The sequence below is a fragment of the Xiphophorus hellerii genome, chromosome 14 (assembly GCF_003331165.1).
Source record: "Xiphophorus hellerii strain 12219 chromosome 14, Xiphophorus_hellerii-4.1, whole genome shotgun sequence".
Taxonomy (NCBI): domain Eukaryota; kingdom Metazoa; phylum Chordata; class Actinopteri; order Cyprinodontiformes; family Poeciliidae; genus Xiphophorus; species Xiphophorus hellerii.
This window is the reverse complement of record NC_045685.1, coordinates 615,855-643,574: the sequence shown is the minus strand read 5'-3', so window position 1 is coordinate 643,574 and position 27,720 is coordinate 615,855. Positions and strand designations below refer to the sequence as shown.

The 27,720-nt window shown below is 40.5% G+C and overlaps 1 protein-coding gene across 7 annotated transcripts in view; it reads left to right on the top strand.

The window, feature by feature from the left end:
- Window positions 1-27,720, top strand: part of pde5ab (phosphodiesterase 5A, cGMP-specific, b) — a 144,245-nt gene that overhangs the window by 37,224 nt on the left and 79,301 nt on the right. For 2 of the 7 annotated variants that reach the window (XM_032582683.1, XM_032582679.1), the window contains exons 1-3: window positions 5,842-6,393; window positions 17,307-17,793; window positions 24,632-24,805. In XM_032582683.1, coding sequence (XP_032438574.1) covers window positions 6,296-6,393; window positions 17,307-17,793; window positions 24,632-24,805 — 759 coding nt within the window. In that variant the 5' untranslated portion in view covers window positions 5,842-6,295. Of the gene's footprint in view, window positions 1-5,837; window positions 6,394-17,306; window positions 17,794-24,631; window positions 24,806-27,720 lie in introns of those variants that run through there. The other 5 variants (XM_032582680.1, XM_032582682.1, XM_032582678.1 and 2 more) reach the window with 5 other exon arrangements.

Sequence of the window (27,720 nt, the reverse complement as noted above, 5' to 3'; positions counted from 1 at the left end):
TAGTTATTCAATTTTTATAGAAAACTAAATTATTTCATAGAATTTGATTTTAGTTGGTGTGTGAATGTGTGAATAATATAGATGGGTAGAATACAAAGTTATCTATGAGTATGTATATTTGCATATGTGTGTGTGTGTATGTATTTATATGTATAGGAAGGATATATTTATTTATTATTATTTTTTCTTTCTGGTAGAATATATATTATATATATATATATGATAAATAGAAAGACTACCACGAACCACAGTAAGTGGCGGTAATGCTACTAACAGTTTGTTGCCAACCGCCAGTAAAACCAAGAAGAAGAAGTTTCCCTGCTGGATCCTTGTCATAGTATGTAGTTGTCTGTGTCTAGTGCTCGGTGATTACCTGAGTTTCTTGGCTTTGTTTCTTGTGAAACATCATTAAACTCATTTATTTCCACTTCGTCCTGGGTCTGATCGCCGCCCCAATCCTCATTTAAAGACCACCTCATGACCAGATGTGTATGATGTAATTAGAGTCCAACTGTTCTGTTTCTGAACTCAGAGCGTTATTAGAGAACATTAGATAACAGCACCATGAAGCCAAAGGAATACAACAGATAGAACAGATAGTAAGTTGTGGGTCAGAAGTCAAACACAAATGTTGGCCAGACCTTTGAATTAGCCATTTCTAGTAAACGTCCATTGAGGGGCGTCCATTGATGCCCTTCATTGGACAGAAATGGAATCTAAGTCAGTAAGTCCACCCCTACCTTTATACATTGAAAACCAAGGATCATTTATCTCCCACTAGGTCACATCAAATCACAGTGGAATGCATGGAAGTTTCTGAAAAGTGAAAATGACAAAAGAACCAGAAGAGCTAATCACAGGTAAGCAGATGCAGCTGCGAAAGAGAGCGGGAAGGAACAAATGAGGAAATGAATAATGGCTGGTTCGGGGAGTAGAATGACAGGCTGAAGTGAGGTGGAAAAAACAGAAACAAAGAAATGGGAAACCTGAACGGACAAGAGAACTAATCTAATGAAGCAAATCCAAAACACAAACATTGAGGAAAAACTTAACCAACACAAGGTTTAAACTAAGAGGGCCAGATATTTAAAAAAGGAACAATGAAATTATTAAAATAGAAAATAACAAAATTTAATGGATCATAACCGCTATCAGCACTTGCGTTTTATACATAGAAGAGGACTATGATGAAGCTGCATCTTTCTCTCTCTCCTCTATCTCTGATAAGAACCCTGTTGTCTTTGTTCGGCTGTTTCTGCCAGCAGAATAGGGTAGAACACTTGACGGGGGTAAGAGGGGGTGGGGAGGAATTCCCCCCTGGGAAACACCAGCCGCCATCTGTCGGTAAAGTGACACTACCAAGGGGACTCAAGTGTCCAGTCGGAGGACACTGGAAACCTGTGCAGCAAATACAAATTCAGACCTTATCACTAGAACCCTGATTTCCTATTTCTTGAGAAGAAATATATTCTGTTAACACATTTTATGGGTATTTATTAAGGCAGCCGAGTGTTTACATTTAGTTAAAAATGCAATGCAATGTAACAAAAGAAATCACTGAAAATATCAATAGATGGATGCCCCTTCCCTTATCACTTATTGGCAGGACCAACACCTACAAAATGAATATACTTCCAAAAGTATTGTATATTTTTCAGAATGTCCCCCTGCTGCCTCCTGCCAACTGGTTTAATAATTTTAGGAAGTTAATTGTTGGGTTTTTATGGCAAAATAAAAGGCACAGGGTTAGAATGTCGCTCTTACATTTACCTCACAATGAGGGAGGACTAGGGTGTCCAAATATGAAGTGATATTACTGGGCAGCCCAATTTAGGACTATTAGATATTACTTTAATGCCAGGGATGCCCCGCAATGGACAGAAATGGAATCTAAGTCAGTAAGTCCACCCTTACCTTTATACATTTTTTCTGATTCAGTCCCAAGACTGTTGGGAAAAACGGTTAATCCTATTGTTAAAGACATGATCAAAATATGGTATGACGTAAATAAATTCACAAAAGAACCAGTTACATTATCACAATTTACTCCTATATGGGGAAACCAAGATTTTACTCCTGGAAGAGCAGACTCTGTATTTAAACAATGGGCCACAAAAGGAATAGATAAAATTCATGATTTGTATCAAGCAAATTCAGCTTACATGATGTCTTTTGAAGAATTCAGGCAAAAATTTAATACAAATAGAAAGTACTTCTTTAAATCCCTTCAGCTCAGAAGCTACATTAGGATAAAAAACAAAGATTTATCCAAGCCACCAAAGTCCCAACTAGAAGAAATTGCTTGCAAAGATAACGCAAGTAAAGGTGTGATTTCAGAATTCTACAACTTTATGGTTTTGAATTCCCCAGAGGACTCAGCACTGAAACTAGAAGCCTGGAAATTAGCCCTGGGAGTAAACCTGTCACTGGAGGATTGGCAGTCTGTCTGTACAAAGGCTCAGAAACAAACTGTTAACTCTCGCTTAAGGTTACTGCAATACAAATGGTTAATGCGAATCTATATTACACCAGTCAATTTAAATCGATACAATCCTAATATACCAGACATATGCACAAAATGTTTAGAAGAAAAAGGGACTTTGTTTCATTGTATTTGGGAATGCAGGGAAATTCAAAAATTTTGGAAAGCAATAAAAACAATTGTAGAACATCTTGTCTCAAAGGATGTTGCATTAGATCCAGTTTTTCTAATTTTAGGTCTGTATCCAAGAAATACTTTGTTTACCAAATGTGAACAACTATTGATTGATATGTGTCTACTACAAGGTAAAAGACTGATAGCACTATTCTGGAAGAGAACAACAGGACCAGGCATCAAACAATGGATCAAGCAAATGCTGAAGACTTTACCTCTGGAACGCATAACATATCTCCAAAAAGGGAAAAGCTAATTATTTGAAAGCATTTGGAGACCCTTCCGGAATTTTGTTGAAGGAGAGGACTTGTCTAAAGACGAAGAAGCCAGCTAAAGACAATATTAATGTCAGACCATTATGTTAAACAAGGGAGCCTCAGCAGTGGACTATTATCTCCTGTATACTTAAAGGAATTTATGCAGATATGTATCTAAGAGGGCGTTTGTTGGTCTTGTTGATTCTATTGGTTATATGGCAGGTATATCTGTACGTGTACATCAATAAAAATATTGATGTAAAAAAAAATGCAATGCAATGAAGACATTCCTAATACATCCAAACTACCACTAATGCCTATCAAAGGAAATCATTTGCTAGGATCAGATCTAAAAAAGAAAACAAGAACTATATAATATCATCCTTATCCTCTGGACAGGAACCTCCAAGAAAGCCATCCACACTTTAAGTACATTTCTTACTTGTTCATTAGGATTCAGACAGTCTTTCTTCAGGAAATGGTTCCATAGGTATGGTGATTCACAAGTGAGTGCACAGCAAAAGGTTAAAAACTCCCTTAATTTTTACAGTAAAATGTCATTCAAAACACTTCCAAAAGTGGACAACCGACTCCACAACAGCAGCCCTGCTCAAGACCAAACATAACTGATTAGTAAGAAGTAATGGTCATAGTTTGTGGACTATATTTAATAATAATAATTAAAAAAAAACTATACAAAGACGACTACTACATCCACCAGACGTTCTGGTGTCATGACAGTTGTTTTGTCTTCTGTTTATTTTGGATTCCCCTTCAGTTTCCATCACCTCACTGTCTGATTGGCTACATGTCACCTTTAACAGACTGTCTTTGTCCTCAGGGAACACCACACATCCTTTGATATCAGGCCAAGACAATTCAACTGAATATCCCAGATTCTAGATCGGCGCGGTCCCAGCGTCCTACTGAGTAGACCACATCACTCTTAACATAGCACACATAGCAGGAATATTTCTTAAGATTCTTAAGAACCATCCTGATAATCAGGACATCCTTCAGCTTGTTGGAAGGGGGAAATGAAAACAGAAGTCTGTACTTTTGTGAAATAGGAATTAGTTAGCATGACAAAAACCTCCAAGCACCATTATTACTGATTATCTTTAGCTTAATGATAGCAGTTAGTAGGATGTTCATGCTCTGATTGTTACAGAGGTAAACTCGTTCTTTAGCTGGACATGAATCCTGGCCAGGCAGTCACGTTTCTCAATTGCACTTTCAATTGCACAACGACAAATTGTGATGGGCTTATTTTTGTTATTTCAGACTTATCTTTAGGATTATTTAACTCTTCATATGTCATGATAACACCACTGTCCTCATGTCTTTTGAAATACAATGTGTCAAAATTATTCTGTATTCATTTAATATGTTTAGTGTTTAGGACCCCCAAGAGCTTTACTGTAACTTTCTTATATAAAAAACAGAAACTTTGCTCCAAGGAGTAATTCCAGGAATCTTCAACTGCATTCAATAATTCTCTGAAAATTTACAGATGTTCTGTATGTTATCGTCCAACATAGCAAAAGAAAACAAGAAACAATTATGCTTTATTGAAGTACCATCACAGAGAAGTTATTTTTGTATAACATCAGCATAAAATGAGAGATGACAGGAATTTTTCAAAAACTGTAGTTTATATATGGCCTTCATAAATCTTTCCTGAGGGGAACGTGTGGGAACTTTAACTCTATGGAAAGATATTTAAAACATTTCAGATTTCTAATGGTGAAGAAACATACTGCTGTGAGGTTTTTTTCAAAGGAAAATGAAGAACCAAATGACATCCAATCTCTAACCTAATTTTATTTGGAAGCATCACACCTCTTAATGCCTTTCTTTCAAACAACTTTACACGCACGCACACACACACACACACACACACACACACCCCCCCACACACACACACACACACACACATATATATATATATATATATATATATATATATATATATATATACACAGTACAGGCCAAAAGTTTGGACACACCTTTTAATTCAATGAGTTTCCTTTATTTTCATGACTATTGACATTGTAGATTCACACTGAAGGCATCAAAACTATGAATAACACATGTGGAAATATGCACTAAACAAAAAAGTGTAAAACAACTGAAAATAGCCCTTATATTCTAGTTTCTTCAAAGTAGCAACCTTTTGCTGTGATTACTACTTTGCACACACTCTGCATTTTCTTGATGAGCTTCAACAGGTAGTCACCTGAAATGGTTTTCACTTCATAGCTGTGCCCTGTCAGGTTAATAAGTGGAATTTCTTGCCTTATAAATAGTCATGAAAATAAGGAAAACCCATTGAATTAGAAAGGTGTGTCCAAACTTTTGGTCTATACTGTATATATATATATATATATATATATATATATATATATATATATATAAGATACTATATAGTATCTTATTATTTTGGGGTTTATTGTGAGGATTTTTTTTTCTGAGTCAATTTAGTTCCTGTGTTGTCTCGTCTGCCCTTGATTGCTCTCAGCTGTGTCTACTACTTGTGTATTTAATCCCACCTGTGTTCCCTGCTCCTTGTCTTTTTTTTTTTTTCCCTGCTCCTTGTCGGATCCTAGTCTCTACTGTCGTATGTCGTCATTGTTTTCCTTTCCTGTACTGTTTACCAGTTGCTACCAGAGTCTGAGCTCCTTGCCTCTGCTCACCTGTGCTGCCTGGATTTCTGTACACTTCCTCATTAAAACCATCGTTATTGCATTAACCTGGTTCTACAGCCGTCAATCCTCACCACTCAAACCCCCACCTTATGACATTTATGACTTGCAGAAGATGTTGGACGCAACATGATCATCTGATGGCAGCATTTTTCGGGAGGATGTCCGCCACTGGGGAGCAGTCTAGTGACACACCTGTCGATATTAAAGAAAGACACTTTTTCTGAAAGCCTAACTTCTTGAAAATCATGTCATTTTGATAGAATTGTATATCCTTGAAACGAAAAAGATTTTTGTCGCAGTTAAATTCGGCAGAAAGTTCTGCATAACAAGTCTGCAGAACGGCATGTATTTTCAGCCCTCACAACTTGCGTGTGTTTGAAAGTATAGCTGATTTATAGGCTCTGTTGCTGTAGGGGCTGTTGTTTGTACAGTCTCTGCCCTCTGCCTCTCCCCCTCCTGCTCCACTCAGCCCTCCCAGACTCGATTCAGCAACTAGGAAGCGTCGCGCGCAGTCTCAGCTACTGGCCGAGCGTGCCTTCGGCCAGCGAGCGGATTTGCGCTCGCGCCCCTAGTACTTTATCGCCCTGCGCGCTTTCAACCAGCCGCTCCGCGCGCAGATGTAAGACATCGGAGCTTTTCAGCGGGAGAAGACTTGCTATAGTTGTTTGAGCTCCATGGAGGACCGCTGCTCCCCGGATAATGAGAGGATGGAAGCGTGGCTGGACGACCACTTGGAGTTCACCCACTCGTACTTTGTCAAGAAGGCATCAAGGTAAACATACGAAGCGCATGACAGAGTGGAGAGGTAATTGCGTGCTGTTCACATTCTTCACAGCCATTCCGAATCCGTTTAATTTCCTCTGTTTACCTGCCTGTACAGAACGAGCGGCTATAGTATAAGCGGTCCCACTGTCAGGCGTGGAACCCCGTGTTCAGGTGTAGTGGGCTTCACTCTGACAATTCACCAGCCAGTTCACAATCAGCTGCCCCTCTTAGTGCTGCCTCCAGCACTGTAATCATTAACTTTTACTGCTGTTAGGGACTGTTTTTCATTGCTTAGTGTTGGATCGGTCCTTGGTGATAATTATACAAGCCTACATATATAGGCCAATATCATAAATGAAAGTATTGCACTTCAGCTGCAGCCATGTGTTATTGACACCAAAGAGCTGGTAAATCAGTCGGTTTACTTCTTGAACAGACTCCAGATCAGTCTTCCTGGAGACCTGAGAGCTACTGACTTTTAAATGCTTTTTATTGGCTTCAAGAGGTTTGCACACAGCAGGTTCTCTGCTGCCTGACAAGTGGCATTTATTCCAGAGGTATTGATTCAGCCACACCTCCTATAGATGCATTAAGCTTTGTTTTGTTGGAAGAAAGGGAGTCCACCAGACTGAGTCTGATAAGATATTGTGATTTCATGCACTTAACTGACACAGACTTATGTTATAATTTCATTAATAGAATTTCAAACATTGCTGACATCTAGATTTACTGGATATTGGTGCTTAATTATGATGCATGTTTTATGTATGTCAGTGATGTAAAAGTTGGATTAATGTGACATCACTGTTCAGACTGCAGCTTTGAAAACTATTGGAAATGTATCAGATTTAGTACCCCATATGAAAGTGGCAGAGATTGGATTTTTTCTTTGGTTTAAAACCAAAGCAAATAACTTCAGAAAACACCAAACCAAACCAAATAGCAGCTGTACAGACTGCTATGAAAAAGAGAGATTTGGGTCTTGTTTGGGGAAAAAATATCGGATTTGGGTCGCATTTGCCTGCTATGTAAATGTAGCCATAGTCACCCCACCCTTTCTAAACACACACATCATTTTGCATGAGCCGAATATTATTTAAACTATGGGTGGACTGATAAATTGACCCCCACTTAATTTCCTTAATTTTGGAAGAGCGGACGATACTTACATGAGAAACCGATCTTATCTAACGATCTCTACTTCCTTCTCAAAGCTCTGAAAATCAGCCACTGTTCCCATGTGCTCTGCTGTGAGAGAGGGCTGACTGACCTGCCCACCAGGCCACGTCTGCACCAGTGTGATTGACAATAGTCACCTCACTGTTGCTAACTTAACTTGCGCAATATTTTGAGAGACCAGGCCCTTTAAAGATAAGTGATTGACCATAAATTAACTACAGTTGGTGTACCCCTAATTTATGCCCCTTGTTTCTAATAGAAAATGACATAGAAATAAATATAATACTAAAAAATGTAAAAGGAGTAATAGTTCTGAAAAAGTATTTATTTCCACTTTGTTGAAAATGGCATGTTGAATACTATTGTACCCCGTCAATCAATGGAAGAATCTTTCTGAGCATGACAGCAATCACATCCTTTTGCATTTTAAATGTTTCTTTAGTGATGATCGCCACATTTTTGAGACTGGAAGGCTTCCTTATCGTCACCTTAATATTTAGCTTTAGATTCTGTATCAAATTTGAAGTTGGGTCTCTGACTGGGGCACAACAAAGTGTTGATATTACTTCCAGTCAGAAACCTAAATCTGCTGAGGGTATGAATAATTGTGCACTGATAGATTGATCAGTGGGCAGATCTGCAAAGGACAGTGGGAGTGAAGCGACCTGCCACCCAAACTCAGTTCCACCAGTTCCATCTGGAGGAATGGGCCAGAACTCCAACCAGCTATTGGGAGAAGCTTCTGGAAGGAAACCAAAAATGTCATACTCACATCATGCAGTTGCTACCAAATACTTAGGAGATGTATGTAAACTTCTAATTTTAAAGACATCAATCAACACATTTCTGACATATTATTTCGCTCATTACTGTGGCATTAGTAAACAGAAATAATTTTGGTTGTCCTATCTGATCTCAAACAAGATAAGTTTGGTATGATTTAACTTCAGGCAGTTATGGTATAAAGGGTGGGCATGTCCCTTTATTCAGTGTATGTAAACTTCTGGTTTCAACTGGACCAGTAATTGGGATTTTTTTTCTTTTTCTTTACTGTAAGTCATTGATGTGGAAAAATTACAATTAGGTCCCACCTGCTAGTTGTATTGCTATATGTTTATTCTAAGTTCTGTATATTCCCACCAAGTTAAAGCTCTTTGGGTTACATGCACAAGGTTGGACGTTGTTTTTCCCCAGCTGCATGGGAACCAGTCTGATTCCCATGCTTTGGATCCCTTATCCCTTTGTACAAAACTCATGTGTTGGCTCTGCCTGGCAGAGCTTTCTGTTCAGACTTGCTTCATTATTGACTGTCCTGTGAGCTCTCTGAGTTGTGCACAATTCATGAATAAACCTGATTGAGTGATTTTACCTGAACAGTGCTTGGAAATAGTTTTTTTCCACGACAGTCATAAACATTTTTGTGTGAAGTCAATGATATTCCTCAGTGATTAGTGTAAGAAGCCTGAATGAAGCAGGAAGTGGATGGCAGGATGACATATGCATTATGACTTGTCTGTTACATTAACACAATGAAATCACATTTTAATGAAAGAACATTTACCTCTCATTAACTAGGGGTCAGCATCCTCTGTAAAACTAGGTGCTACTTTAAGAATGCTGAGCATTATGAAGGGCTTCCCATTGAACACCAGGTTACAAAGTTGCACGTTTCACATGATCCTGTCTCACAAAATGATTTTTCTCATCAAAGTTTGGTCATTATGAGTCCTGAATGTGACAGTGAATGCTTTGAGCTTTTTATGCCAGGAAAATTTTAAAAGACTCCTCGCACACTGGACACAATTTATTCCAACTGCTGCCATCTGGTTGCAGATACAGGAGCAATAAAACAAGGATAAGCAGACTGAAGAACAGATTATACCTGGTAGCCATAAGGGCATGAAATGCCACTGAGTACCATTTATCACCCAATTTCTTTATAATCCATGTAATTTTATTGCATGGTTTCTATGATGACAAAGTTTATTATTATTATTATTATTATTATTATTTTGAAATGGGCACAAGAGTTGGTCCAGGTAACCCACGCAACATCTCATGTCAGCATCTGGAAACAAAGTGTGAGTAGCTTCTCTTTGTGGCTCCATCTGAGCAACAGTTTGTTGCCTGGCTATTGCTATGCAAAATGTGGAAACTTACTTTAAACATGACAAGGCTTGCTGTTTCTTTCTGAAATTTAATGTCAGAACTTGTTAGGATAATAGTTTTTGATGACATTCAATGCTAGTCTACAACTAGCTAAGGTACAGCTCAGTCTGACAAAAATGGGGCATCCATTCTGTGCCATCAGTCCTTCTGACCAACACCTGCAGACAAAGCTAATTTCGGCCCCCACAACATCGCACCCTGGGATATGGGTGGCATATGCATGATATGCCACCCATATCAGAAACTGCCACTACAGTAAAGTATGCCAGCAGCTGTTTATATTTAGGAAATTGGTTCTATATCATGTTCAAGCTGAGTTTGTCTTATTTAACTTGATTTGCATAATAAAGTTGAAAATCTGTGTAGTGTCAACAGCTTCTTTGTTCCTGTAATTCCCTCTTTTGTTGTCAAAGTTCTTTAATATTTACCTTAGCCAAGCCCTTCAAAGGAAATTCTCTGAACATTTCTTCATATTGGTTAGGTATAAAGATTTCTTGGAAGAGTTTTATTTGAATTAAAAGTGCAAATACAGCTTGCGCATTTCTTGGTAAATAGCTGTGCACTATGCAGTCATTTTCCAGCTTGAGCCAACAACTTGTAATTGCTGATATATTCTTTGTGTCAGTGCAGTATTGGTGCTATCTACTATGTCCTTCAGGTCCTGGATATTAAATATTCTATTCTATTACGATAATTTTGAACTGAACTGAACACCAGTTCAGTTCAGTTGGCTGTTTTATGGTAATACAATGAAGGACATCACTTCTTGCAGTCTCCATGACTGAACAGGCATAGCTTCTACTAAACATTCAGAAACTAATTCACATCAAAGAAATTGTTTCTGTGCAATGAAAAACACATCTGTTTTTGTTAAATCAAAACAAATCTGTTTTTGATTTACCTCACTGCAAATCTGTAGTGAGATAACTCCGTTTCATCGGATCTGCGGCCGTATGTCCAGGACACTCGGGTGAAGAGAGGTGCGGAGCTGACCACTGACCACTACCTGGTGGTGAGTTGGCTCCAGTGGTGGGGGAGGATGCTGGTCAGACCTGGCAGGCCCAAACGTGTTGTGAGGGTCTGCTGGGAACATCTGGCGGAATCCCATGTGAGATGGAGCTTTAACTCCCATCTCCGGCAGAACTTTGAACACGTTCTGGGGGCAGTGGTGGACATTGAGTCTGAGTGGACCATGTTCAGTGCTTCCATTGTCAAGGCATTGTTATCGGAGCTGTGGCCGCAAGATTGTCGGTGCCTGTTGCGGCAGCAACCCTCAAACCCGTTGGTAGACACCTTCGGTGAGGGATGCTGTCAGGCTGAAGGAGTCCTATCGGGCCTTTTTGGCTTGTGGGACTCCAGAAGCAGCTGATGTGTAACTGCGGGCAAAGCGGCATGCGGCTCAGGTGGTTGCTGAGGCAAAAACTCGGGCATGGGAGGAGTTTAGAGAGGCCATGGAGAAAGGCTTCTGCACGGCTTTGAGGCAATTCTGGTCCACCATCCGGCGTCTCAGGAGGGGGAAGCGGTGCAGCACCAACACTGTTTACAGTGGGAATGGTGTGCTGCTGACCTCGAATCGGGATGTTGTGGGCCGGTGGGCAGAATACTTCGAAGACCTCCTTAATCCTCAATCCCACCAACATACCTTTCATTGAGGAAGCTGAGCCTGGGGACTCTGTGTCGGGCTCTCCAATCTCTGGGGACGAGGTTGCAGTCGAGGTGGTTAAAAAGCTCCTCGGTGGCAGGGTCCTGGGGGTCGATGAGATTCATCCTGGGTTCCTTAAGGCTCTGGATGTTGTAGCGTTGTGTTGGCTGACACGACTCTACGATATTGCATAGACATTGGGGGCAGTGTTCAAAAAGGGGGACCAGAGGGTGTGCTCCAATTACAGGGGGGGGGGTCACACTCTTAAGCCTCCCTGGCAAGGTCTATTCAGGGGTACTGGAGAGGAGAATCCATCGGATAGTCGAACCTCGGATTCAGGAAGAGCTGTGTGGTTTTTGTCCTGGTCGTGGAACATTGGACCAGCTCTACACCCTCAGCAGGGTCCTGGAGGGTGCATGGGAGTTCGCCCAACCTGTTGCTACATAAGAAAAAATAAGATGAAACTATTTAGTCTACCAACGTGTTAATTTTCCTTCGACTCTAAAAAGATAACTCATATTCATAGAATCACATTATCAACAATTTGTGAATAAAGCCGAACACTTAGCAAGCTATAGGTAAATGTTATTTAGTTTGGTTACGAATAATCATTGCAGTCAATAAATGACTTCTAATAGATGTTCTTAGTTGCCAGAGGAACACTGAAACGCCTTCATGAGCTCAGAAGTTCAAACTGACAAAAAGTGAGGATGGATGCTCTCTGATAAAATACTTCTTGCAGTCTTTCATGTTCTTCAGCAAACAGTTGAGACAGAGTTGTTTTTGGTTTCACCACTATTTACCTGCTGTTATACCTGCCGTTGAAAGTATTCTTCAAAAATTGTCTGTTAGTCTGCAGCTTTTGTGACCAAACTAGCTGAGAAGATGAAAAGTTAAAACTTAAGTTAAAACATTTTAACTTGAGTTGTGTTAAAACTCAAGTTAGAAAGTTAAGTTTTAACATTTTAACTCAACAACCTCTACCTAACTAGAGATTGTACACAACCTCTAGTTAGGTAACCCCAAGATCACTGGGTCTTGTTAAAAGATAGAGTCTCTGAGAACAGTTCTTAAAGATATAGTCAGTGTTTTCAGCAAAGTTGAGCTGACTGTCCAGGAATGACACAGGGAATTTAAAATTTCCACAGTTTCAACAGGTTGGCCATCAAGTGAAACTGGAATCACTTTCAGGTTTTTTTTAAAAATCTCATTTAATTAGCTCTACTTCCTTAAGAAAATTAAAAGGTATGTTCTTTTGTGAGGGAATTTATATTTTAATGCCAGAATTAATAATAAATAATAAAGACTTAGTGCTTATACAGGAAATAGCGCCCCCTTCACTTCCGGAGTGCAATGATACCATTTCCAAATAAGGTATGAGACTGCCAGTGGTCCCGCCCCTTTCTGTTTGCTGCAGCAGGTCCTTCTCAGCGTGATTGGTAGAATATTTTCAGGTTGGAAGGGGCAAGTTACTAGTGATGTATTTGTAGGTTGTTGGATAAACCATACTTGCAGTGAATTTGATGGTGAAAGCTTATTGTTTGAACGACAATTTATACTCGATGGTTGCGATATAGCCATTTTAACCTTCCTAAGTAGAAAAACTTGCGATATATCGAGTATATTCGATACATCGCCAAGCCCTAAATGGTGTTTGTGTTACTTTTATTTATTTTTTAAAATGTATTTCTGATTTTTAACACAACAATGAACACCATGTATAGACATTAAAAATATGACATCAAAGAGTAATTTGAATAATAAACACGAACCAATAAATGACAAAATAAAAACCAAAACAAAGCACACAAAAACCCAGCAAATATTTCCATACCACAGTAGGTGGATAAAATGTAAATAACTAAAGAGCAAACAGAGGTTACAGAAAATAAACAAAATATAAATGAACTAAACAGAAAGGAAAAGAAAAATGGGGCATCTATTATATTTTGTGCTACTATAATTGTTATAAGAGTTAGGTAAAGGGTGTACAAAGTTGTTGTACAGGAAGTGAGGGGAGAACCACTCATAGGGTCACATCGAGGGTCAAAGACATGGCATGATACAAAAATGGTGACCAGATTCTTGAAAATGTGACTTAGGAACCTTTGAGGGAATACCTATTTTTTCCAATTTCATGAAAGAAAGGACATCTTTTATCCAGTGAGTGTGGGTGTGTGTGTGGGTGTGTGGGTGGGTGTGTGGGGGTGGGTGCGTGTGTGTGCGTGTGTCGGGGTGTGTGGGAGAGGATTCTTCCAATGCATCATCATCATTTAACTAGTAGTGTGACCCATTTTGCTGACCCACAAGGTCAGCAAAATGGGGTGGCAGTAATTGGTTTTTTCAGAGAACCCCAAATAAAGAAAATATATTAAAGCACTTTTACTAGACTCTTTTTAGTAGTAATGTATTTATTTATTTATTATATTCTTGTACCTTTTATGGATGTCTCCAGCTGTACGATTTTAATGCTGTGTGGATGTGAATTAATGTGTGAGCAACAGATAACCTCAATTTCCCTATGGGATTAATAAAGTTTAACCCAACCTAACCTAACCTAAAGCAGTGAGTGGAGAAGGCTGTATTGTGGTCGAGGTGATTACAGAAAGTGAGTCAAAAACAGATTCACAAAATTGAGATGTAGAGGAACGGGTCCAAAGCATATGGCTGGGAGTGGCTGAGCCCAAACCAGACTTCACACAGCTTGAATCCACATCTGGAAAGATTCAAACTAGTTTACTTTTATACCAGTGTACTCTATGGACTACTTTACACTGAGTAATTCTGTGTTGGGCACAAATTGATGAAGAGTGGATGAATTTTAGAATAGTTTGCCACATTTCATCATCAGTCTCTATGTTAAGATCATCAGACCAAGTAATGCGAAGATGACTAGGCCTAGGAGGCAAATTGGACATGAAGAAGGTTGTATATTTTTGACATTCCATCCTTTGGAGTGGGACTAACCTCTAGCAGTCCATCAGCCATTATGGAGGCAGGAATTATCAGAAAATGAGGGACACGGTGATGAATAAAGTCCCTAACTTGTAGAAATCTAAAAAACTGGCCAGCCAAATTTATCTTAAAATTTGAAGAAAAATGCTTATTTTGAAGATAAAAGCGTTTCCTTGTCTTTCGTATAAAAGAGTTTGTGGCTTTTCAACACTTAAAAAATCTCATCATTGATTGAAGGTGGAAATAGAGGATTCGATTTTAGTGGTGATAAAAGAGGTATTCTCTGGATCCTAAAATATTGCATAATTCAAGCCCATATTCTAAGGCAGTTCTTAACAATTACATGGTTAGTATGATATAGGAGCTACATGAGGCCTCCTCTATTGGTAACCATTTGGGAGTCTCAGAGTTTGCACTGGGCCAAACATTGTGCAAATATTAACAGACCAATAATAGCATAAGAAATTGTGGGTGGTAAACCCAAACATTTCTTTACTGATCATTGGACAGCACCCCGTTTATAGGGTTCTGGTCAACACACTCTCTCCTCCAAGTTTACATTATCACATGTCTGTCTTCCCGATATGGGAATGTTCAGGTCACAGTGGTAGTACATCTGCTAATGCATCTGTAGTCCATATATGAAACCTGCATTTTGAACTCAAATGTCTCTTTTTCTCGGCCAGTCCTCTGGTAACATTACCAAAAAAGTCCTCATGTGTGATCAGACACTACACCGACTTAAGAGGGTGGCCAAAGGTTTGGCCATCACACACTGCATGAATGCCTGAGCAGATTTGAGAGCTGTATTTTGGCTTATTGTCTGGTTAAAATATCCTTCCCCAGTGTATTTCCAACTTTGCAAGTCATTCTTCAAAATTATCCTTAAGAATCTGCTGATATTGAGTGCATCCATGCAACCCTCAACTTTAACGAGATTGCCAGTACCGGCATTGTCCACACAAATCCAAAGCATGATGGAGCCTCCACCAAATTTTACGGTGGGCAACAAGTGTTTTTCTTGGAATGAGGACGTTATGCATGACCTTTGGCTGCCATGCGTAACGTCCGTTGTTGAGACCAAACATTAGATCATTTCATCTTATTCCAAAATGAAGCTGGCTTGTCCAAATGTGCTTTTCCATACCTCAAGCAACTTGTGCGTGCAGAAAAGGCTTCTGTCACATCAATCTCATGTATAGCTTCTTGTGCAAAGTGTGGTCAATTGTTGAATAATGCACAGTGATATCATCTGTAGAATGATGATGTTGTAGGTTTTTGGAGGTTTTCAGTGGGTTGTCTTGGACTGTTCTCACCATCCTTCTTCTCTGATATTTTTCTTGGCCTTCCACTTGTAGGCTTAACAAGAACTGCCCATGTAGTCCTCCATTTCCTTACTATGTTCAAAACAGTGGAAACTGACAGCTAAAATCTCTGAGATAAGTTTTTTTTATCCTTCCCCTAAATCATAACATTGAGCAATCTTTGTTTTCAGGTCATTTGAAAATTGTTTGAGGCCCCAATGTTGCCACTCTTCAGAGATGTTAAGAAGAGATCAACTTGCAATTAAGGCAATTAATGACCTTAAATAATGATTATTTACCTTTATAATCAAGGTGAATAATCACCTTGATTATTTACCTTGATTAAATAATCAAGGTATCCATCCATCCATTTTCTTCCACTTATCTGGGGTCGGGTCGCGGGGGTAGCAGCCTAAAAAGGGAAGTCCCAGACTTCCCTCTCCCCAGCCACTTGTTCCAGCTCTTCCGGGGGAATCCCAAGGCATTCCCAGGCCAGCCGAGAAACATCGTCCTTCCAGCCTGTCCTGGGTCTTCCCCTGGGCCTCCTCCCGGTGGGACGTGCCCGGAACACCTCACCAGGGAGGCGTCCAGCAGGCATCCTGACCAGATGCCCGAGCCACCTCAACTGGCTCCTCTCGACGTGAAGGAGCAGCGGCTCTACTCTGAGTCCCTCCCGGATGACTGAACTTCTCACCCTATCTCTAAGGGAGAGCCTAGACACCCCACGGAGAAAACCATTTCGGCCGCTTGTATCTGTGATCTCGTTCTTTCGGTCATGACCCAAACCTCATGACCTTAGATGAGGGTGGGAACGTAGATCGACCGGTAAATCGAGAGCAAGGTAAATGCCTGTAAATGAATGACATTTACTATTGATGGTGTCTATAAATCAGATCTTGAAATTAACAATGGTAAAAAAGAAAAAAAATAGCTAAAAATAATATGCTTATTTTAATAATAGTAGCAACATACAGGCTACTAAATTGCTGCGATTAAGACAATTAATCACCTTAAATAAGGTGATTATTTTCAAGTTGTTCTCTGGATTGACTTCTCTTTCAGCTCCAGCCAATAGCATGTAAAGTAGTATTGCATCTAGATGGTTCCGCTTCCTAAGCTGTGGACTACAAGAAAATTTGCAGTCAAATGTTTCACAAATAATTTGTACCACAGAATACTCCACAAATACTGAATCGCAAAAACAGGTGGGAATCCACTGTATTGTATAAGCATGATTGCTCTATGTGGATACTGAAGTCCACCCATCTATCCTAGAAGTTGTAAGGGACACTAGGGTCAGACGGTAAGCACTAGCATCTCTACAATAACACTGTGACTCTCTCTCACTATGGAACTTTCGAGCCTTTCACAGGATGAAAGGACGATATTATTTCTGCAGTGAGTTTTGGATCTTCCGATTTCCTTCCAGTTGGATGTGCCAAACTATTAAAATAATTGGAACTTGTAGGCCCCTTAGTCAGTCCTTTAATTGCAGTAGTAATAGTAGTTATGACTTGGTTCAGGTCTAATGTCTGAACTCCTCAACCCCCCCACTCACCAAAGTAAACTCATGACCGTTATTCTCTTTTGTCAGAGTACAGTTCTTATAATTACTTTGAGTTCCAGCCAAATATGTTGCATAGTAATACATGTTCTTTTCTGTGTCCACAGGGAGATGGTGAATGCCTGGTTTGCTGAGCGTGCTCATACCATCCAGCCATCTGTCCCTAAAGAAAACTGTTCCCAGCAGCGAACCCACCAGTCCTCCTCAGATCTTTGCCCCTCTTCTAACTCCACCACCCTCCTGGACAACTGCTGCCCATCCCCTGCCACTGTACCTAGCCCAGCTCCTGGTACCCCAACTCGCAAAATCTCAGCTTCAGAGTTTGACCGCCCACTAAGACCCATTGTGGTCAAAGACTCTGAGGGTTCCCTCACATTTCTGAGTGACTCAGAACGGAAACCCGTCCCTCTCTGTGGTTCGGTGATGGGAGAGGGTGGTGGTGATGATGGGAGTGGCAGGGAGGTTGACCGCTGCACCAGGCTGCTGGAGCTAGTAAAGGAAGTATCAAGTTATCTGGATGTGACAGCGCTCTGCCATAAGATCTTCCTACACATCAATGAGCTGATCACTGCAGACCGATACTCACTCTTTCTGGTAGGAACCTTTAACTGTCGCTCTACCATCAACTACATATAGAAAAAGATAGATTAATGCAAGCTCATGCTTATTTCACTCGAACACCTTATTTTTAAGTGAATCCCAAAACCAGGAACCACATTCAGAATGAATTCAAAAGTTTTAAATCCAATGATTTTATTGCCACAATAGCACAAATTGTAATATTTTTCATTGGGATGTAACATTGCTAACTTACTGTTTTTGAAATTTCTCACTGTGCAGTGCATGTTATCCACGAATGTTTAGCACGGTTTTCCCCAGAAAACTTTCTAAGGTGGTCCACCGGCTGTCCACCGTGTTTTTGTATTAAAAGATGTTAAGCTGACAGGAAATGTACAATTTTACTGGGTATTTATGTTACTGGCAAACATTGTCGACAATACTCAAACCCACAAACACAGCAAATCAAAAATGCTATAAATGTTGTCATTTTAACACAGACCACAGATATAGAAATTTAACATTTGTTTATTAAAAATATAAATGCTGTTGAATTTGATTTAGTGGTTTCAGCAAAGATAAAATAAAATATTTCAAATGATAAATGTTTAATATTTAAATTTAAAATTTTAAGGAGCTGGCAAGTTTACTTTGTAAAAATTCAAAGAACAATCTTCATAGATTGTTTTGTTACCACAGGTACAGTCTGATGCTGTGAGTTTAATCTTTAAGATTGAGCTCTGTTTGTTCACAAATACATCTCAGCAAATTACAATTATCACTGATTGCTTTTAAGGTTGGTCAATTAAACAAGGCCCCTTTTTCCCAGAATTTAATAAAGCTATGCAATCCACACCGATGTAAACTTCAGAGATCAAACTGGACAGCATGTCCCTACATAATTAACAATTCACAAGTTCTGGATTATATTTTCTGATTTCTGGAAAAAGGGCATAATGACGTAAAGATAATACCTCAAATTTCAACCTTCTGCAAACAAAAATCTAGGTTTCACTTCAGCTGCATCTTGTACTGGTACTGAAACATTTCATGGAATTGTTGAAGAAATATCACATCCAAGGAATTTACTCAAAACATTTACTTCAACACTTAGCATTCTAGTTGTGTAGTCAACACCATTTTAGGAAAAAGCTTGTTTATTTAAATACATATGTCAATATTCATCTAAGTAAAGTCATAAGATTCCTAAGAAATACTTGAGAAAAATTTGTTTAAAAATACACTGGGCAGGGTTGTGTGATTCAGAATATATTATTCACTCAGACACGGCCTATTACTTTAACCCAATATTCTTGTGTTGCTTTTCATGGATTTGGTTTGGAGTTTAGTGTAGATGCTTTGTTTAAACATTTTCTGGGTTACATTGTTTTTGTTGACTCGATTAATAAGAAACAAAGTGAAAACATGACATTTCAAATATTTTCACTCTCTGTAACTATTTCTATGTTACAATTCTATCAAAAATTATTTTCCTTCTAACCTGTTTTGTCACATTAAAGTTTTAAAGTATTCCATTAGAATTTTATAAGATCGACCAACCCACAGGAGTAGCTAATTGTTAAGCAGAAGGAAAATTCTGCATGATTTTTACACAATGTGCATATATGTTCAGCCCGCTTTATTTTAATACCCACTGGCAACTCAAGACCAGGGTCTTTAGCTGTTAAAGAGTGGAGGGCCTACTCTGGGTCAGGGGTGGGGTCTTGTCCTACTTCTTTATAAAATAGGGCAGAAATTTATGATTACTTAAGTACTCAATTACTTTACCAATTATTGGACAACTAATCAATTAATCTGATTAATTTAAGACTTTTCATTGAACTATTTAAGCTTATTTTACACAATGTTAAAAGTACATTAAAAGATGAAAATGAAGAAGTCAATCAATCAATCAAGTTTATTTGTGTAGCACATCACCTACAAACAAAAATAAAAAGTCATGAAAACACCATAAAGTCAACAATTGAGAAACCAATAAAAATACATTTTGATGAGTGCCATCATCAAGATCATTAATATGTAACGGACAAGGTTACATAATCACAGGAACTTGAGGTCAGGTTTTTACTTTATTGTGGTACTAAACCGCTAAGTGATTTATAAACTAACAATGTTTTAAAGTCTCTGAGCTACAGGGAGCCAGTGAGAGGATGTTACAACTGGGTGGTGCACTCTATCTTCCTGGTATTAGTGAGAACGCCATCAGCAGCGTTCTGGATCAGTTGCAGCTGGAGGATTGGTTTTTTGGGGGTGGGGGACCCTGAGAAGACACTGATTTGGCAGAAACATTTGTCTTTCAATCCTGGAAATGTTCTTCAGATAACAGAAGGCTGACTTTGCATCTGTCTTTATGTGACTCTTAAGGTTCAGGTTTGAGTCCATCATTATACTTAGATTTCAGGCCTGATCTCTAGTTTCTAACTGGAATAAATGAAGCTGTGTGCTGACTCTAGATCCTTCCCATTTAGATCCAAAAATAAGAACTTCTGTTTTGTTTCTGTTCTGTTCAGCTGGAGAAAGTTATGGCAGATCCACATATTTATCTGTTCTAAGCATTTGTTCAGCGCTAGTGGGAGTATATAGATATTGAATAAAAGGAGTCCTAGGATAGAACCTTGGGGTACCCCACATGTTTGTCATGATTGTTCTTGGTACTTTTTGACCCACATGCAAACACACTTAGAAGAAGGAAGCAGAATTCAGAAAAGTTTATTAAAAAATAAAGATCTGAATGTGGCGTTATGATCAGGTGGATCAAAGTCAGCAGGAAACTCCTTGGGTTCAGCAGGGAAATACTGGCAGCTCTGGGAAGCTGATGCATGCACATGTGATGAGATTTGGCACAAAGAGATTATTTAAAAAAAATATATTTACTTTATTTAACCAGGTAAAACCCCAGTGAAATCCAGATCTCAAGAAGGACCTGAGCAGAAATCTGCGACACACAAAAACCTGGCTACACAACAGTAAAATAAAAATAAAACATATGCACAGGTTTAAAACAAATTTAAAAAACTGTTTAGAAGCAATGTCATTGATTAATAGAATCATGTTGCATGAGACCGGACCGGTCAGACCTGGCAGGCCCAAATGTGTTTTGAGGGTCTGCTGGGAACGTCTAGCGGAATCCCCTGTGAGACGGAGCTTTAACTCCCATCTCCGGCAAAACTTCGAACACGTCCCGGGGGAGGTGGGGAACATTGAGTCTGAGTGGACCGTGTTCTGTGCCTCCATTGTCAAGGCAGCTTATCGGAACTGTGGCCGCAAGGTTGTCGGTGCCTGTTGCGGCGGCAACCCTCAAACCCATTGGTGGACACCTTTGGTGAGGGATGCTGTCAGGCTGAAGAAGGAGTCCTATCGGGCCTTTTTTTCCCTGTGGGACTCCAGAAGCAGCTGATGGGTACCGGCGGGCAAAGCGGCATGCGGTGGTTGCTGAAGCAAAAACTCGGGTGTGGGAAGAGTTTTAGAGGCCATGGAGAAAAACTTCCTCATGGCTTCAAGGAAATTCTGGTCCGCCACCCGGCGTCTCAGGAGGGGGAAGCGGTGCAGCACCAACACTGTTTACAGTGTTGGTGTGCTGCTGACCTCGGCTCGGGACTTTGTGGGCCGGTGGGCAGAATACTTTGAAGACCTCCTCAAACCCACCAACATGCCTTCCATTGAGGAAGCTGAGCCTGGGGACTCTGGGTTGGGCTCTCCAATCTCTGGGGACGAGGTCGCAGAGGTGGTTAAAAAGCTCCTCGGTGGCAAGGCTCCGGGGGTGGATGAGATCCGCCCGGAGTTCCTTAAGGCTCTGGATGTTGTAGGGTTGTGTTGGCTGACGTGACTCTGCAAAATTGCATGGACATCGGGGGCAGTTCCCCTGGATTGGCAGACTGGGGTGGTGGTCCCCCTGTTCAAATAGGCGGACCTGAGGGTGTGCTCCAATTACGGGGGGGCGTCACACTCTTAAGCCTCCCTGGCAAGGTCTATTCATCGGTCCTGGAGAGGACGGTCCATTGGATAGTCGAACCTCGGATTTAGGAAGAGCAGTGTGGTTTTCGTCCTGGTCGTGGAACATTGGACCAGCTCTACACCCTCGGCAGGGTCCTGGAGGGTGCATGGGAGTTCGCCCAACCTGTTACTACATCGGAGAGCCCTGTGGGGGGTTCTCCAGGAGTATGAGGTACCGGGCCCTTTGATACGGGCTGTAAGGTCCCTGTATGACCAGTGTCAGAGTCTGGTCCGCATTGCCAGCAATAACTTGGGCTTGTTTCCGGTGAGAGTTGGACTCTGCCAGGGCTGCCCTTTGTCACCGATTCTGTTCATTACTTTCATGGACAGAATTTCTAGGCGCAGTCAAGGTGTTAAGAGGATCTGTTTTGGTGGCCTTAGGATTGCATCTCTGCTTTTTGCGGATGATGTGGTCTTATTGGCTTCATCAGGTCGTGATCTGCAGCTCTCGCTGGAGCGGTTCGCAGCCAAATGTGAAGCGGCCGGGATGAGGATCAGTGCCTCCAAATCCGAGGCCATGGTCTTGAACTGGAGAAGGGTAGAGTGCCTTCTCCGGGTCAATGGGGGTGTCCTGCCCCAAGTGGAGGAGTTCAAGTATCTTGGGATCTTGTTCACAAATGACGGAAGAAGGGAGCAGGAGATCGACAGACAGATTGGTGCAGTGTCTGCCGTCAAGCGGGCGCTGTACCGGTTTGTTGTGGCGAAGAGAGAGCTGAGTCAAAAAGTGAAGCTCTCAATTTACCGGTTGATCTACGTTCCCACCCTCATCTATGGTTATGAGGTTTGGGTCATGACCAAAAGAACGAGATCATGGACACAAGCAGCCGAAATGGTTTTCTCCGTAGGGTGTCTGTGCTCTCCCTTAGAGATAGGGTGAGAAGCTCGGTCATCCGGGAGGGACTCAGAGTAGAGCCGCTGCCCAATTGACGTGGAGAGGAGCCAGTTGAGGTGGCTCGGGCATCTGGTCAGGATGCCTCCTGGACACCTTTCAGGTGAGGTGTTCCGGGCACGTCCCACCGGGAGGAGGCCCAGGGGAAGACCCAGGGCACGCTGGAGGGACGATGTTTCTCGGCTGGCCTGGAAATGCCTTGAGATTCCCCCAGAGGAGCTGGAACAAGTGGCTGGGGAGAGGGAAGTCTGGGCCTCCCTTCTGAAGGGAGGGACCTGACCCTGGATAAAGCGGAAGAAAATGGATGGATCGATGGATGGATGTTGCATGAGTTTAACAACTTGCCAAAAAAGTTCCAAAGAAATAATATCCAAAATCTTTAGTTCAGAGTGGAGCTGATTCTATGTTGCAGGAGCCAACACACTGCATGCTGCCTTCACGTGGAACATGCAAAAGACAAAGCAATGTTATTCTAGTGTAAAAAATAGGAAGTAACAGATTGTTATAGGAGAGAATTTAAGTAGGTTGGAGCCAAGGTGAGTAGAATTTTATAAATCATATTCTTCAAGTGCCGGACTGGTAAGAACAGTAAGAAAATTATCACTTATTTATGTTTTTAATTAGATTTCCATCCATCCAGCCATCCATTTTCTAACACCGTTGACCCTAGTGGGGTTTGGACCTCCAGCTAACGTTCACTTTCTCATTGAATTCAATGAGAAGGTGTGTCCAAACTTTTGGTCTGTACTGTATGTTTATTACTTGAAACATTTTAGATATCACATTTTTACTTAAAATGTGATTCATTTCATCACCTGTTTACATGCAACTTGAAGTGCTTGAATCAAATGTTTCATGAATTTTTACCACATTAAATTATTAAATGACAGAAAACAGCCACTTCCAACTGAACACATATTTCAACACAAATAGTTCATGTTCCTCTTCAGAGTGTGCAGCCTTACTGAGCTCCTCTCCTGGGGTTTCCTCCTCAGACTCTCCAACTTGCTCCTCTTCTACAGCCTCCGCTGCTGTGTTTTCATTATTTACCTCTTCTGGGGTAAATAATGAAAACACAGTCTCTGTAACTTGTTGATTCCCCATGATCTTGCTGTATCGCCTGTTTAATTGACATGCATGTGGGTCTGATGTTGTGGCGTTTACCTCGCAGTGACCCAGATTCAGTTTGGATTTATCTAATCCATTTCATACATCGGTTTGCCTTGAAGATGACATATCAGAACACACGTCAGTATTAATACTGTAAATTTGATAACACTAGAAAAATAGTTTACGTCACAATAATGGAATAACCTCGATGTCCACTGACAAAACTCGGACTATGCTACATAAAAATATAAGCCCGACCTAAACAAGGTTGACCCACTTAAATGAACTCAACTGTAACTGAACATGAGTACACCCAGACAAAATCATAGCAAAACATTATGACACAACACCAACAAAGCGAATTTAGACACTCACCAGAATGGACATTTCTGGAGCAAACTCGTAGATAACTTGGGATGTTGGAGAACGTAATATCAGGACGTCTCACCACTGATACCCGGGATATTCGTCTCCTTTTTGTTAGCTCCGATAGCTTAGCCACCTCTCATTGTTTACAGGCAGAAAAACAGTGAAACTAAAGTCCGTTTTCCACCTTTTTACCGTTTCGGTCGTGTCATCAGACATTACTGTACATCCAATAATGCAGCAAGTTCGAACCATTGCTAAATAATTTTAAGTAACTTAGATTCAAAAATTCAAAATATCTGTGAGACAGTCGTTTTCTCCGTTATGTTTATGGCCTCACAAGATGGCGCTCATATCCCTACGCCTAGAGCAGTGACGTCACGTTCCAAAGCTCTATTGCGATAAAACAACTCTGACTCCCATTTCAGAAGCATCCCTCTCTCCACAAACTTCTTTTGGGAATCAGGCTGAATGATTGTGTGCTTGTTTTTCCAGGTGGGTGAAGACAGCTCCAACAGGAAGTTTTTGGTCAGCCGGCTGTTTGATGTTGCTGAAGGATCCACATTGGAAGAATCATCCACCAGCTGCATCCGACTAGAGTGGAACAAGGGGATAGTGGGGCATGTAGCTTCCACAGGGCAGCTGCTCAATATCAAGAATGCATATGAGGTGAAGTCTGTGCTTTTTTTTTTTGTAATGTGTGGTTATTTTTACCATGGTTTATGAGTTTGTGTCTGTGTTCTAATAGTTGGATTTGCTTTGGGGTCAGTTAGTTGTTCTTGATGACAGAGTAAAGGTCTTGACCACAGCTCATAGGAGACTAAACCAATGAAAGTGAAATTACGTCAAAGGGCTAATTTGAAGGCTTTATCCTTACTATACACACAAATACACACACACTTATTTGCTGCCATTTTAGTAAAGTGATCTACACGGTCATATTTCTCCAGCTACCAATTGAAAAAAAAACTATTTACAATGGCACTATCCATCCATCCTTGTGGTGTCATAATTTTCTATTCTGTCTGTCAGTATGTCTTTCTCTCTGTCTGACTGACTAATGACACTAACGAAAAAAGAGCAATTTGCAAAATACATCCGTCGGTCCGTCCATTCATTGTCCATTTATCCATCTTTTGTCCATCCATCCTTCTATTGCCTGACCATCCATTCCACCATTCAACATCCACCCATTGTCTGTCTATATATATGTCTATCTACGTATATGTCTGTCCATCCATTCTTGTTTTGCCTGACCATCCATCCCACAGGATGGAATTAGATCTGAAAGGAGTCGAAACCCAATGAGGACTCAAATATAAATCCTAGATTTTTTACATCTAGTTTATTTACTTTGGATCAACATTATTAGCTTTTTCTTCTTTTGCATTTGGTTTGTTATTTTGTCTGTATTTCCTTTTAATTCCTGTAAAGCACTTTGTATTGCATTGTTGCTGAAAATGTGCTATATAAATAAAAAAAACATTTGATATATTTGTTCTGGCCTCCCTAATGTGATTAGGGGCCAAAGTGACCACATGTAGTAGAGCTCCCATTACTGGTTTAGGTGGTTTTAGATGCTGTTACATTTTTGCTTCCAGGCAGTTGCTTTGATGCGTAACTGTGGCAACAAAATGTTTTTTTTGTTGTTTTTGTAACAGCTGATCATCATTTCAAAAGTTCAAGTATGACCACAGCTGTTAATAGTGCGCAAGACCAAAGAGCAGCAAGAGAAAGAGGATCATATCCTCTACTCCAACATCTGGAAAACCTTCTAACCATACAGCCAGACAGAGATTCTAAGAGGAGCAGCAAAAGCAAAAGAAGTGGATTAGCACACAACGTCCAGATATTTCTTGTATTTTTTTTGTCTTTAAAATGCCAGGATTTTTATATAACTTTATATTTTATGTGTTTGATGTCATCATTTTGAAATACTAAATCATATTTGATCAATTACTCATCCAGGACATGTTACTGTGGAATATAGCTTCTGCTGCCTATAAGTTAAGCTGTTACGCTGCTTCAGACCGAATGTGAAAAAAGTATCTGATGCTTCAAGTTGGATGCGTGTGTACTTTGAAGTCAGACGCTTCACATTTTGCTGTAGATGCTTGTCAAACGCATCAAAATCGTTGTAGTCCTTTTCAGTTGGCAGTCTCTTTGTACAATGGCAGATTAAATTGAGAGATTGGCACCAAAATATTATGTAATGAACGACATAGACAAGGTTCAGGTTCAGATGTCTTTGGTGAACATTTCGTGTTCAGTTTTTATTGAACAAACAATGGCAAAAGATAACAGCATAACGCACATTATTAAAAGCCTCCTGCTTTTTTTGCTCTCCCTGTTACTTTTAACAATGGTGGATGAAATATCGAGAGTGTCTTGGTTTTATTTAATGGAAGAAACAGAATGTCGCTGTTTGAATTTACCAGATAATTCAAAGGTGTTCGAGTTTCACAGGTAGCCGGGCGCTGACGAGGGTTGCTATCCGTGCTGTCTTAGTCTCACCTGAGCCCAGTTTGATAATGTGCTGACCCACATCGGTACCTGCATCACCTGGCAGGTCAACATTCACAGACCACTACGTCACATAGCGGAGTCTCTCTGATTGGTTGACGCTCTGCGTTCACTGCCAATAGTTTCTCTGGGAGCCCTGCGGGGGGTGCTTTGGGAGTATAGTGTACCAGGCCCTTTGATAAGGGCTGTTAGGCCCCTGTACAACCGGTGTCGTTTATTTCATTTGTTTGTCAGAAGTGTTTGGTTTGGACATTTGTTGACAGTCCCAAAGTGAACCTCTGAGCGTTTGAGGAAGGAGTGGGAGGGAGCGGTAGATGCCTGAAGAAAATACAAGATAGAAATGTAAGCATTTTGAAAACACTAATATTTTATATAAACACTTTGATCAGATATGACCTACTTCAAAACTTATTAATGGTGAAAAGAACAGGCAACAGCAACACTGACCAACGACATGAACTAACAGCATGGACCAACGACATTGACCAATCACAGAAGTTACATCAAAAAACATCTGCAAGGGGTTCACTGCTTTACTGCAGATGAATTGACAAGATGACAGTGAGTAATAACCACAACGTAGTTAGAGACATAACATATGCAACATCTACATATGCAACGTCTAACATATGCGTCACCTACATATGCAACATCTACATGCAACATCAACATAACCATAAAACAGTAAGACCATCGACATCTTCCAAAGACACATAGCAACAACATAGACCAACAACATCTACACATATGACTTCTACTTATTTTTGACACAAATGGAACCCCATATAACGCGGCACTTTGAGACAGTGCGCAGTGTTTGTCTCGGAGTGGGAGAAGATGTCTCTCTAATCGTCGGTAATAAAAGCGTATGACGACAAGTGAATTCAGCAGCGCTTCGCTTTCAGAGATAGTGGGGAATACGTCCAACTTTTATCGTCACTTTGAAACAAAGGTAAGCTCTGTGGAAGTGATGTTGGCTAAGCTAGCTGTACAGGGACAGACCTGTTGCATGCATGGCCGATGATAAAAGCTGTCACTTGCTGCGGTTATTGTGCGGAGGT